General features: G+C 42.4%; 1 protein-coding gene across 4 annotated transcripts; it reads left to right on the top strand.

Annotated features, from left to right (window-relative positions):
- The first annotated feature begins 1,145 nt into the window (after positions 1-1,145).
- GGCT (gamma-glutamylcyclotransferase) lies at positions 1,146-11,770 on the top strand. 4 transcript variants are annotated; one of them, XM_055347282.2, is made up of 5 exons: positions 3,498-3,781; positions 7,675-7,820; positions 9,419-9,554; positions 10,491-10,648; positions 11,156-11,770. In XM_055347282.2, the coding sequence occupies exons 1-5, from the start codon at positions 3,641-3,643 to the stop codon at positions 11,211-11,213; spliced, it is 639 nt and encodes a 212-aa protein (XP_055203257.1). In that variant the 5' UTR covers positions 3,498-3,640; the 3' UTR covers positions 11,214-11,770. The 4 variants fall into 4 exon arrangements, with proteins under 4 accessions (XP_004045302.1, XP_055203259.1, XP_055203257.1 ...); XM_004045254.3 differs by lacking the exon at positions 10,491-10,648 and having other exon boundaries at positions 1,146-3,781; XM_055347283.2 differs by lacking the exons at positions 9,419-9,554; positions 10,491-10,648.
- The last annotated feature ends 667 nt before the right edge of the window (positions 11,771-12,437 follow it).

Here is a 12,437-nt window from a genome sequence, read left to right as displayed (position 1 = left end):
TATATCTGGCTTATTAAACCAGAATCAACAGAGGACAAGCCATACATTTGGTTATTGTTTGTTTGTTTGTTTTTGAGACGGAGTCTTGCTCTGTTGCCAGGCTGGAGTGCAATGGCGTGATCTTGGCTCACTGCAAATTCTGCCTCCCAGGTTCAAACAATTCTTCTGCCTCAGCCTCCCGAGTAGCTGGGACTACAGGCGTGCCACCATGCCCAGCTAATTTTTGTATTTTTAGTAGAGATGGGGTTTCGCCATGTTGGCCAGGAAGGTCTCCATCTCTTGACATTGTGATCTGCACGCCTCAGCCTCCCAAATTGCTGGGATTACAGGCGTGAACCACCACACCCAGCCACGTTTTTTAGATTTCTTTTAATCTAGAGCAGCCATCCCTCATTGCTGCTTTTTTTCTTTTTAATGACACTGACTTATTGAAGACACTGGGCCATGTGTTCAGTAGGGTGTTCCACCATTTATTCTGGGTTTTTCTGGTTGTTTTCTCCTGCTGTCATTTTATTTTTCTATCCTTGCAGTTCCTGAGACAGGAAGATAGATTTTAAGGCTTGATGATGTTGAGGTTAAAATTTTTTGGAAAGAATACTTCATAGATGATGCTGGAGCTTCATATTGCATCAAATTGGGAGACATTTAATGTCAGGCTGGGCCACTTTTATGGTGATAAGATTGTTCTGGGTTAAGGTAGGAGGGGCAAGATTTCCCTGTGTTGTAAAAATGTAACCAGCAGTAGGCCAGGTGCGGTGGCTCATGCCTGTAATCCCAGTGACAGGTGAAGCCAGCTGGACTTCGGGGTCGGGTGGAGACTTGGAGAACTTTTCTGTCTAGCTAAAGGATTGTAAACACACCAATCAGCACTCTGTGCCTAGCTAAAGGTTTGTAAACGCACCAATCAGCACTCTGTGTTTAGCTAAAGGTTTTTAAATGCACCAATCGGGGCTCTGTGTCTAGCTAACCAGGTAGGAGACTTAGAGAAATTTTCCGTCTAGTTAAAGGATTGTAAATGCACCAATCAGCGCTCTGTGTCTAGCTAAAGGTTTGTAAACACACCGATCAGGGCTCTGTCAAAACAGACCAATCAGCTCTCTGTGAAATGGACCAATCAGCAGGATGTGGGTGGGGCCAAATAAGGGAATAAAAGCAGGCCACCCAAGCCAGCAGGGGCAACCCACTTAGGTCCCCCTCCAGGCTGTGGAAGCTTTGTTCTTTTGCTCTTTGCAATAAATCTTGCTGCTGCTCACTCTTTGGGTCCACGCCGCCTTTATGAGCTGTAACACTCACCACCAAGGTCTGCAGCTTCACTCCTGAAGCCAACGAGACCATGAACCCACGGGAAGGAACAACTCCAGACAGGAGGAACGAACAATTCTGGACGGGAGGAATGAACAACTCCGGATGGGAGGAATGAACGACTCTGGACGCGCCACCTTTATGAACTGTAACATTCACCGTGAAGGTCTGCAGCTTCACTCCTGAAGTCAGCAAGACCACAAACCCACCAGAAGGAATGAACAACTCCAGATGCATCACCTTTAAGAGCTGTAACACTCACCGCGAGGGTCTGCAGCTTCACTCCTGAAGTCAGTGAGACCACAAACCCACCAGAAGGAAGAAACTCCAGACACATCTGAACATCTGAAGGAACGAACTCCGGACACACCATCTTTAAGAACTGTAACACTCACCGCGAGGGTCAGCGGCTTCATTAAGTCAGTGCAACCAAGAACCCACAATTCCGGACACACCAGCACTTTGGGAGGCCGAGGCGGGTGGATCACGAGGTCAGGAGATCAAGACCATCCTGGCCAACACGGTGAAACCCCGTCTCTACTAAAAATACAAAAAATTAGCCAGGCATGGTGGCGGGTGCCTGTAGTCCCAGCTACTCAGAAAGCTGAGGCAGGAGAATGGTGTGAACCCGGGAGACGGAGCTTGCAGTGAGCCGACATCACACCACTGCACTTCAGCCTGGGCGACAGAGTGAGACTCTGTCTCAAAAAAAAATAAATAAATTGTAACCAACAGTAATCCCCAGGGAGTAATTTGGCATCAAGTGAATATCCTGTTCCCTATCACCTTTTCACCAAATGATATCATTGATGATCCTGGCATGAATCAATTATAAAATTCCATTATTCATTTAGGATTACTTAGTTGGCATACTTTTGTAAAGAGAACTGTTTCCTCATCAACTGGTGCTCATCATCAGCTGTATTTCAGTTACCCCGAAATACAGCTGCTACTAGAAAGGCGGAATACCTGTTTGTTTTCTTAAATTATCACTTTGCAGAGTAAAGTTGGTGTAATAGTCACCACCAATAGTGTGGCAAATGAAGTTAGTTTTTTTTTAATTTGGATTACTCTTTGGGGAGAATGGCTTTTTTATGTTTAAAGTTTCCAATCATTTTTCGGTTTGCAGTCATTGTTATTTTTGATTCTCAAATTGTTCTAATTTTGGCCAGTGGGCAACTTCAGGCTGGTTCCCATGTCCTTTTAGAAGGACCTCGTTCGTCTTGAGAGGCGTCCTGAGCTTCTGACACAAGATGTTCCAAGTTGTCCTCATTCACTCCTAGCTCCTGACCTGGCATCAGTCATTTCTCGAAGGATCACTTGGTACCTTTTAGTGGGGGGTGGTATTTAGAGATTAATAGCTGGGTGTCAAGGCTAGACAATGCTCCTATGCCCTTATTTTCATTCAAAAGTTAACAATATAGGTTTTAAAAAATACACTCAGGATGTGTGTGTCTGTGGGAGGGGGGAACCAAAACACAATATAGCGGTTTCTACTGTGACCCTAACTTATATTATGATCCCGATTTTTAAAAAGAGGAAACGGAGACCAGAGGTGCCCAAAGTTACTTGGCTAGTAAATGGCAGCGTCGGGATTTAAGCCCAGGCATGTAACTTCCATGTAACAGGGAAGGGAGTCCCAAGCATTCAGAGGGGCTGCTCCAGGAGGCGACGGGTCCGTGGAAAGGGGTCAGGTTGATGACCAGGGCTGGGGGTGCCGGAACCAGCAGAAAGGGTGAACGGAGCCGTCCTGCCCGACTCCTCTAGGCCAGGAAGGCAGGACCGGGCTAGCTGCCGGATGAGGGAGCCGTTGATGGAGTGGCCAGGGCCGCTGTTTCGCTTCAGATCTGACCAGAACTTCCTAAGGCGCAGAAAGTACCAAAGAACCACACACGCGCACCCCAGAGCGGAGAAACCAGTCACGCGCCAGGAGCTTCAGCCAGTGTCCATGGGACCCGACCCGCCTGTGATGAGTGCCTGTCCACCCCTCAATCAGAGGAAGCCTTGAGCAAGGAGGGGCGGGACATCAGTAGGTCGTGTCCAATGAGGAGCCAGCGCCGGATTGCTTCAGGACAGACTATTTCTGAGTCTCGGCGGAAGGCGGAGAGAAGGCCGTGGGGATGGCCAATCAAAGGGGGCGACTCAGGTCGGTGGGGACCGGCAGCCAATCAGGAGAGCGCTCGCTCCTGACTCGACCGGCCCACGCTTCCCGCCAGTCCCGTAACCCTGAGGTTGCGGCGCGGCGGTCACTGCGCCGGGGTAGTGGGCCCCAGTGTTGCGCTCTCTGGCCGTTCGTTACAGCTCTGCTCCAGGCTCCAGTGTAGGGGCGTAGTGGGATATGGCCAACTCGGGCTGCAAGGACGTCACGGGTCCAGATGAGGAGAGTTTTCTGTACTTTGCCTACGGCAGCAACCTGCTGACAGAGAGGATCCACCTCCGAAACCCCTCGGCGGCGTTCTTCTGTGTGGCCCGCCTGCAGGTGAGTGCCCCCGCCCGCGCTACCCACGCCGGGGCCGGGATGCCCAGAAGGCGCTTCCTCGGGGGCATATGTGGCCGATCGGGCCAGGAATGCAGTTCTTCTTGATGAGGGTACTAGGACGCGGCTTCCGCCTCCTGGGCGGGTCCACCTCCTCCGCTGCGCCCACTGCCCGGCCCTGCCCCGGCCACGGTGCCCTCTCGGGCTGCCTGGAGCTTTCCCCCTCCTGGCCTTTGCACCGGCTGCTCGGTCTGCACCGATTTGGCCTCTCGTCCACTAACTTAACAGATAGCATACAGTTGGTACTTCTGGGGAGTCTTCTCTGACCCGAGTCTGGGAATTGGTTGCCTTGTGTTCTGTACATACCTTTGTTACAGCACTTCTCACCTGGCATTGTGAAAATCCGTTTACCTGCCTTTCGCTCCTCATCTGAGAGGTCCTGAAAGCTGGGACCATGTCTTATTTGTAATAATGCTGTGTTCAGTTAGGTCAAGGGGCTGGATGAACTATAACCAGTGTTGGTAAATTATTGCTCTTCAGCCCAGTCCATTCATTCATTTAGTACATATTCTTCCGGCACTTAACACTAAGGGTATAAACATGATTGAGTAAAGTGGCTGTTTTGAGGAACTCTTAGTCTGTAGGACAGAGGTGCAATAGATTATGTTCAAAACCTTTTTGACAGCGTCGAATGAGACAAACATGATCTCTGCTAACATCGTCAGAGTTCTTAGTTGCAAGCAACAGAAAGTGGCTGATTTAAGCAAAAAAAAAAAAAAAAAAAAAAGAATGTGTTGAAAGGCTATTGGAGAGCTCACAGAATGACCAGGAAGGCAGGAGTACAAAGCTGACAAAACGGACAAGCATAAAGGGAGGCACAGCAACTGTAATACAGTGGGCATCACACAACAGAACCAGCCCACGGAGCCTCTTCCGCACCACTGCTGAACTTGGTAAACGTGCATGCTGTATTGTCCACCACCACCACCCCCTGCCCTGGACACTGCCTGCCTCTGTACATCCCTGCAGTTCCTGAAACCCAAATGTGTCAGCCTCTCTGGAGTCCCTGCTGTCTTGGGCACTAGCTTCTAATTGAAAGCCCCAGAATGTCCTGATTGGCTAAGTTTTGGCCACGTACCCATGCCATGATTTTAAGCAAAACTGAGAGAACCAGCTATTGGCCTTTGAAGCCTCAAAAATGGGAGTCAGGCTCTGATACTCCCTATTCCCAAACTCGTAAGGTAGGGAATTTCCCAACTGTAGGAAGGGAGTCCAAATGCTTACAGTCAGGGCAAGGGGAAGAGATATTAAACAAGGGATTATTCAGTTACAGGTATATGGTCCATCTTAAAAAGGAGGCATGCAAAGTGCAATGGGGCGTATGACCAGGGTACCTGACCTAACCAGGATGCTCAGGAAAGCCCTGCCTGAAAATGTGACTTTTAAGTTGAGACCTGAATGATTGTAGAGGTGGGGAGCACACAAAACGGAACAGCATCTTCTGCAAAGGACCTGAAGAAAGAGGAAGCTGGATCTTTCAGTCAGTGTGGCTGGAGTTTAGTAAGGGGAATGTGGCATGAAGACTGGAGATATGTGGAAGGGCCACATCTTCCAGGACCACAGAAGCCAAATAAGACACACTGCAGAACTAAAGCACATGAAAGATCAGATTTCTATCTCCAAAAGCCCATTCTGGTCACATGGAAAATAGATTTGAAGGAGGGAAGAGTGGATGTGGAGAGTTCAAGAAGTTTTTGCAGCAATTTATGCCAAAGATAATGAATGGCATCTTGAACTAGGGTGGTGGCAGGGCAGGGTGGATGGATTTGAGAACTAATTTGGAGATAACATTGTTAAAGCATAGTGATTGAGTGTGAAGAGAATATCAAAGATGACTCAGGTTTTTGGCACCAGGTAGATGCAGGTGATGTTTGCAGAGAAAGGAGGAAAATCCGGTTTGGGAGGAGAAAATTTTAAGTTCAGTTTGAACATTTTGAATTTGAAATGCTTGCTAAACAGTGAAGTGAACAGAATAATATTAGCAAACATTTATTAAGTACTTACTGTGTGCTAGGCCCTGTTCTAAGCACTTCTGAAGCTCAGAAGAGAGATCTGGTCTGGGTTTAAAGATGATCAGAATATTTGAAGCCATTGGAGGAGATGAGAATGTCTTGAGCAAATTGCCGAATGAATAGAGAAAATGGCCTAGACCATGGGTGTCCAACCTTTTGGCTTCCTTGGGCCACACTGGAAGAAGAAAAATTGTCTTGGGCCACACATAAAATACACTAAAACTAATGATAGCTGATGAGCTAAAACAAAAACAAAAACAAAAACAAAAAAAAGGCCCATGCATAATTTTCGTGATGTCCGCCACCACAGGTAAGCAAAAAAGTTCTTGCATCCAAAGGGTTGGACACCCATGGCCTAGACTGAGCCTTGAGCAACTCCAACATTTAAAAATCAGGTAATGGAGGAGGAGTTGGCAAAGGGGATTGAAATCAAGGAACAGCCTGAAAATCAGGAAAGAGGCAGATCAGGAGAAGGTGGTTACCTATGTTCCGCTGAGAAGTGGAACAAGATGAGGAATGAAAATAGTTTATTGGATTTAGCAATACACAACCAGTTAGTGTGAATTGTAACTTTTATCACATCTCCTGGTGTCCTGCCAGGGACATGTGGTCCTAGAAGAACATCTCTTATGCTGAATAAAGGTACTGGTCACTCCAACCAACCCAATTCCTGAGATGTCTGACAAGTTTTTCGAGAAAATATAAGTGACAGGGATAAAATATAAACCTGAAAAGGATCCTAGAATTATCATTTAGTTCAACTTTTAAAATTTATCTGTAAGGAAACTAAGCTCTGGAAAGATCTTCCTAGACCAAATAAGCCACATAAGGATTCTGTTTTTTATTTGTTTTGTTTTTGTTTATTTTTTAGTTTGCTTTTTCATGTAAGGATTTTTAATCTTCCCTAGGACTCTATCCCCTGATTGCTCACCTCTGTGAGGAAAGAAGTTAAACTAGAAACCTAATTTCATTACTTATTAGTTCCAAGAACTTAGGAAGATTGCTTAATCTTTCTAACCCACAGTGTTTATTGCTGTAAAATGGGTATAAGAAAGTTGTTAGCAAAATAAAAGGGAATGGTCCATAATTATATTATATATTAGCCAGTAGCACTGTGTACAAAATGACCCACCTGCCACGGCCTCCCAGAATATTGGAATTACAGACGTAAGCCCCTGCACCTGGCCCCCAAAACACACTCTTTTATCCATGTCTTTGGGCATGCTCGTCCCCTGCTTAAATGGCCTTCCCATTTGCAGTTAGTGTTAGGTGCTCTTACGATTATTGTAGATAAATTAGTATAATTCTTGAGTATTAGTATTCATAAGTACACAAATCATTCATCCTCAAATGCCAGGTCCCTCAGGGCAAATTTGGTGATATATGTTGGTAGGATACTCTACAGACATAAAAGGAGAGAGAATATTATAACCCACATGTAGCCATCACCCAGCTTGTCTCTAAGTAAAAATTTATGTGTATGTAAGAAGACTGGGAAGTAATTTGCAAAAATGAAAACAGTTGTGTTCAGGCATTGGGGTTATGGGATTTTTTTTTTTCCTTAAACTTTTTGTTTTTGTTAAGATGTCTATACATATTCAGTGTATGTTTCATTTTTAAAGAAAAATATTTTTAAAACATAATCCTTGGGATCTGGGTCCTGTCTGTTTAACTTTATATTTTCCACAGCTTCTTACTCATAGAAGGAACTCAGTTTATTGAATGTTTTAATTGCATGGAGTTCAAGGTAAATCCTTTTTATTTTGATGAGGGAAATTTGGATTCAAGTGGATATTGATCATATCACTTTGATTTCCTTTGTAGGATTTTAAGCTTGACTTTGGCAATTCCCAAGGCAAAACAAGTCAAACTTGGCATGGAGGGATAGCCACCATTTTTCAGAGTCCTGGCGATGAAGTGTGGGGAGTAGTATGGAAAATGAACAAAAGCAATTTAAATTCTCTGGATGAGTAGGTGGCTTCTAATTATAAGTTAAACAGTAATTAATTCAGAAAGCAGATTGTATGTGAGGATGTGTATCTGTGTGTTAGTTTTTCAAAACCACATACTACAGACATATTCATTATACTTTTAGAGTCAACATAAAAGGCATGATAATGTGAGTTTGCTAAAAAGTTCTAGAAAGGCTATATTTTCTCATAAAGATTTGGGGGGATGTTTGTAATCTCTTATGTAAAAGATGGAAGCCCTTATTTTTCATTCTATTGTCTTTCATAATTTTTCTTTGTAGTTTCATACTGTGAAAAGGCATGAAGATTTCTGTAATTGTTACATATTTTTGTTGATTTTGAAAGTACTTGAATTCAGTTTTTAAAGAACAATTATTTAAGATGGCAGGTGAATCAGTAAATAAGTAATACTTTGTAAAAGCATCTGAGGACATGTTAGAAATGCTTTGATACTTTTTATGACTAGAGCTCTCAGAGTTGTGTGGCAGAGCATTTCATACAAAGAAAAGTTGCAGAAAAGAGTAGGCCTTGAGAAGAGAGGGTTATCTGACATGCTCGATACTTTACCTCACTTGTGAAGGAGAAAGAGCCATCCTCTCTACCTTTGTTCTAGGTGGATATTCTCTTGCTGTCAGAACACCATCCATTTTTGTAGCCCAAAGAACAATGTTTCCACAGTATAAAGTTGAAAAAAGAAAAAAACTACATTGAAGCCTCTTTTAAGACAAGATAAATACGGAGAGTTATGTTAGGAGTATAACAAGTAATATTATGTCTCAGGCCTTCTAATTGAAATGCTAAGCTAAGCTTACTTTTTTTTTTTTGTAACGGAGTTTCACTCTTGTTGCCCAGGCTGGAGTGCAATGGCGTGATCTCGGCTCACCCCAACCTCTGCTTCCCGGGTTCAAGTGATTCTCCCGCCTCAGCCTCCCGAGTAGCTGGGATTACGGGCATGCACCACCATGTCGGACTAATTTTTTGTGTGTTTTTTTTTTTAGTAGAGACAAGGTTTCTCCATGTTGGTCAGGCTGGCCTCGAACTCCTGACCTCAGGTGATCCACCTGCTTCGGCCTCCCAAAGTGCTAGGATTACAGGTGTGAGCCACTGCACCTGGCCTTTTTTTTTTCTTTTTGAGATGGAGTCTTGCTGTCTCCCAGCCTGGATTGCCACAGTGCAATCTCGGCTCACTGCAACCTCCACCTCCCGGGTTCAAGTGATTCTCCAGCCTCAGCCTATTGAGTAGCTGGGACTATAGGCGCCCACCACCACGCCCGGCTAATTTTTGTATTTTAGTGGAGATGGCGTTTCACCATGTTGGCCAGGCTGGTCTTGAACTCCTGACCTCAAGTGATCCACCTCGGCCTCCCAAAGTGCTGGGATTACAGATGTGAGCCACCGTACCCAGCCTAAATGCTAAGCTTACTTTTGATGTGGTAAATTTATATATTCTCTATCCCAAATACATAGGGAGCAAGTATGTTCAGATGTAGTTAAATGTTTAATCCCATACACCATCTTGACTATTATAAAAAGACCTTACCCAGTGAGCTAAATTGGCTAGGTCAAATATGGTTCAAATTTGGCTGTTCTGGTTTCAGGCAAGAAGGGGTTAAAAGTGGAATGTATGTTGTAATAGAAGTTAAAGTTGCAACTCAAGAAGGAAAAGAAATAACCTGTCGAAGTTATCTGATGACAAATTACGAAAGTGCTCCCCCATCCCCACAGTATAAAAAGGTAAGCTATTTACAGACTGGTGGTGATTACTTTTTAAATTTCACTGAGAGAAACTAAAGAATATATTGTTTTTAAAAGACTTTAGGCCCAACGTGGTGGCTCATGCCTGTAATGCCACCACTTTGGAAGGCTGGGGCGGGCAGGTCACCTGAAGTTAGGAGTTTGAGACCAGCCTAGCCAACGTGGTGAAACCTCGTCTCTACTAAAAATACAAAACTAGGAGGCCGTGGTGGTGAGCACCTGTAATCCCAGCTACTTGGAAGGCTGAGGCATAAGAATTGCTTGAACCCAGGAGGTGGAGGTTGCAGTGAGCTGAGATCAGGCCACTGCACTCCAGCCTGGGTGATAGTGAGACACTCTCAAAAAAATTTCTAAAAAAGAAATAAAAGGTTTTGTATGTTTTAAATTCCACGTAAACATTTATTTTAATGAAAATGTTTTTAAATATAAAAATGATAGTTATTTACCTAATGTACAGATTCAAAAATATTATGTGTAATGATAGAATTATGTTTTTAAAACTATTTATTAAAAAAATTTTTAGAAATATATGTGAGTCAGAATTCTAGACATGTATTTTCTTTGTTTCTTTCTTTTTTTCTTTCTCTCTTTCTTTCTTTCTTTTGCCTGGCAATAAATTTTTGCTTCATTTTTATGATGTAGACATGTATTAAAGTAGAAAAGAATATTTATGAGTGTATTTTAATAGATTTAGTCTCTCTCTCTCTCGCTCTCTCTTTCTCTCTATATATATATACGTATATGTATATACGTATGTGTGTGTGTGTGTGTGTATATATATATATATATATATATATATATATATGCTTTTATAATGTTTTTCTCCCCGTAACACAGTATTTTATGAATACCAAGATTCATTTTTATAGGGGAAAAAAACATACTTTCTACTGCTGAAATGTTTTTCATCCCTAGGTGGAGAAAGAAACGTCACACTGCCTTTCAGAATCAGGGAAATCACCCTTGCAAGCACAAGACAAGAATGTGGGATATAGAGACCCCAAAATTCCTGTTCAGAACCTAAGCTTAGCTCTCTGTTGGCAGGCCCAATCAGGTCATGGCACCTGTAATAGGTAATCTGGTTCCTAGGCCTCGTCTGGAATTTTTTAGTATGAAACCTAGAGAAATTAGCCTGGTATAGATTATGAAAGTACCGCTAAACACAGTTGCCATTTATTCCCCCATGTCCAATTCAGAGCAAGGGTAAACTCTGGCATTGTAACCGAAACTGCTCTCTGTAAACTTTAAATTTTTTTTGAAGAATGGTATTTTTTTTTCTTAAAAGGTCATATAAATTCTATATAGATATGTTTGTCTTAATATTAAAATATTTAAAATCATATATTGAGAAAGTTGATATTCCATGAGGATGCTTCATTTGGCTTTGAAAACTCGATACACATTCATGCTCAGTGTGAGAGGAATGATGGTATTCTATTTTATATAATTGTTTATTCTAGAGTTATCTGAAAGCTAATACTTCATACTTTGAGAAGGCAAATAAAGCTGTGGTATGGTACATTAAATTATATTCCTAACTGAAAGGGTTTTTTTTGTTTGTTTGTTTTAACCGTTTCCAGATTATTTGCATGGGTGCAAAAGAAAATGGTTTGCCGCTGGAGTATCAAGAGAAGTTAAAAGCAATAGAACCAAATGACTATACAGGAAAGGTCTCAGAAGAAATTGAAGACATCATCAAAAAGGGGGAAACACAAACTCTTTAGGACATAACAGAATATATCTAAGGGTATTCTATGTGCTAATACAAAATATTTTTAACACTTGAGAACAGGGATCTGGGGGATCTCCACGTTTGATCCATTTTCAGCAGTGCTCTGAAGGAGTATCTTACTTGGGTGATTCCTTGTTTTCAGACTATAAAAATAAACTGGGATAGGAGTTAGACAATTTAAAAGGGGTGTATGAGGGCCTGAAATATGTGACAAATGAATGTGAGTACCCGTTCTGTGAACACTGAAAGCTATTCTCTTGAATTGATCTTAGGTGTCTCCTTGCTCTGGTAAAAGATAGATTTGTAGCTCACTTGATGATGGTGCTGGTGAATTGCTCTGCTCTGTCTGAGATTTTTAAAAATCAGCTTAATGAGAGTAATCTGCAGACAATTGATAATAACATTTTGAAAATTGGAAAGATGGTATACTGTTTTTAGAGGAATAAACGTATTTGTGGTTTAACCTGTTGTCTCTACTAAAGTACTTCATTTCATTATGTTGTTAAATCATCACACATGCTGGGTCTGCTCTTGGCCATGCAGCATCTGTAGTGGAGTGGTATTGTACAGACTCTGGAGCCAAATAGCCAAGGACCAATTGTCTGTGCCACCATTTCTCACTGTGAGACTTTGGGTTCGTTTATTCTCTGTGTCTCAGTTTCCTCACATATAAAGTGAAGATAATCAAAACATCTACATCTTAGGATTATTTTGAGGATTAAATGAGTATATGTATGTGTGTGTGTGTGTATATATATATATATAAAATAAGATTAGGATAGAAAGTGGCATATGGTAAGTATTAGCAATTCTTATTTTATTGAAGAATTAAATTTGTCCAGGGCCATGCTTGGATTTTAAAGTGAGAGAGTCAGTACTATGAAGTGAAAAATGTGGGGAGGCAGAGGCACTTGACTTTTTGAGAAATGGTGACCTTAAATTTATTTACTGAATAAATGAAGGAAACAAGAGTCATGCATATTAGTTATCAAAAATTCTCTTAATGTCTCTGTGGAATGCAGTGAGCTGTGCCTTCTGAACTGGAATGCGGCTGATCTAGTTGCGGGAGTATAAAATAAAAATGTGTTCTCTTGTGAAAAATGTAAAAGGACTTTTCAGGCTACAGGCGC

This window comes from Gorilla gorilla, chromosome 6 (assembly GCF_029281585.2).
Source record: "Gorilla gorilla gorilla isolate KB3781 chromosome 6, NHGRI_mGorGor1-v2.1_pri, whole genome shotgun sequence".
NCBI lineage: Eukaryota > Metazoa > Chordata > Mammalia > Primates > Hominidae > Gorilla > Gorilla gorilla.
This window is presented reverse-complemented; position numbering and strand designations above follow the sequence as displayed.